The following is a 1,365-nucleotide window of genomic DNA, read 5'->3' as shown; positions in this document are numbered from 1 at the left end:
GTGTGAGCCGCTGTTGGTGTTCCCTGTGTGAGCTGCTGTTGGTGTTCCCTGTGTGAGCTGCTGTTGGTGTTCCCTGTGTGAGCCGCTGTTGGTGTTCCCCAGGCACTCTACGGCACAACCTCAGAGACAGCCGTTTGGCGCCGCTGCGCCAACTACGTCAACGGGAACATGGAGAGCGCGGTGGGACGGCTCTACGTGCAGGAGGCCTTCGCTGGAGAGAGCAAACACGTGGTGAGGCTCTGGGCAGGCCAGGCCCGAGAGCACCCCAGTGTCACCTCATCCTCACTCACCTCTTGACACTGCTTTGGTTGCACTTTCTGTTACAGTGTAATCAAAGTGGGTTTGATCTCTCAGTTTTTACTGAAGTGGGATTAACAGTACAAAGTTTTAAAAACTGAAGTTTCTGTTAGTTACATGTGAAATGTGAGGATTGCACATCCCCTGGAGGGAGAGAGAGGCTGCAGGTCCATCAGTGCATACCAGCAATGGCCTGTGCCTGTCCCAGGAGCAGCACTCGCTGGCTCCAGCAGTCACTGCTGCTCTTGGAGACTGGCACCATTCACATCCTGCCATCGTGGGCCACAGGGACACCTGGCTACTTGTGGTTGCCTTCAGTCCCACAGGAAATGGCTGAAAATGAACCTGAAGTGAAGGCTCTGATCAGCCCTGGCATGGTGGTGTAAAGCAGCCCGTTTTGGGGGTTCTCACACACCCCACAGTGCCCCCAGATCCCAGTGTCAGTGGGGTGTGTGTCAGGTTTGGTGACCTGCAGGACTCAGCTGCGTTGCCTGAGCTCGTGCCCTCCCTGCCTCCCACGGGACAGGCTGCACGTGCTCCGTGACTGCAGCTGCAGGTTTTACCCCTGAGCCCACACAGAGAGGGGCTGTAAGAACCAGACTGTGGCTGGGCTAAAACAACCTCACTTTCTGTGCTTTTGTAACCCTCCGCTGGTTTTTCCAGGTTGAGGAAATGATTGCAGATATACGGGATGTTTTTATAAAAACCTTGGATGAGCTTCCCTGGATGGATGCAGAGACCAAAAAGAGAGCGGAACAAAAAGTAAGCTCTGTCTTAAATCCTGGTAATGTGTACTTGTGTAAAGATCAGTGTGCCACCTGTCTGTCCTGACAAACACAAGCACTAACTTCTGTCATATTCAAATGCACAGATATTCACGTTTATACAGGCACAGCAGCCTACAGATTCCATGCAGAGAGGCACACAAAACAGCAATCAGTAATTATGGGGGAGGGAGATAATGAATATCTACAGGAAAGCAATCCTGAAAATGGGAAAGAATGATTTCTGGTGATTTGACCAGCTATCAGGAGCAGCCACAAACCGGTGCTTTCAGTGAATAAAAAA

At 51.7% G+C, this 1,365-nt stretch overlaps 1 protein-coding gene across 2 annotated transcripts in view; it reads left to right on the top strand.

Moving 5' to 3' along the window:
* Window positions 1-1,365, top strand: part of MME (membrane metalloendopeptidase) — a 29,248-nt gene that overhangs the window by 16,998 nt on the left and 10,885 nt on the right. For both annotated transcript variants that reach the window (XM_027894865.1, XM_027894863.1), the window contains exons 13-14: window positions 103-231; window positions 961-1,059. In XM_027894865.1, the coding sequence (XP_027750666.1) occupies window positions 103-231; window positions 961-1,059 (228 nt within the window). The remainder of the gene's footprint in view (window positions 1-102; window positions 232-960; window positions 1,060-1,365) is intronic.

The sequence above is a fragment of the Empidonax traillii genome, unplaced genomic scaffold (genome assembly GCF_003031625.1).
Source record: "Empidonax traillii isolate 1590-97213 ecotype Southwest subspecies unplaced genomic scaffold, ASM303162v1 scaffold444:size1099390, whole genome shotgun sequence".
Taxonomy (NCBI): domain Eukaryota; kingdom Metazoa; phylum Chordata; class Aves; order Passeriformes; family Tyrannidae; genus Empidonax; species Empidonax traillii.
Note: the sequence above shows the minus strand (reverse complement) of the source record. Positions and strands in the feature narration are given on the sequence as shown.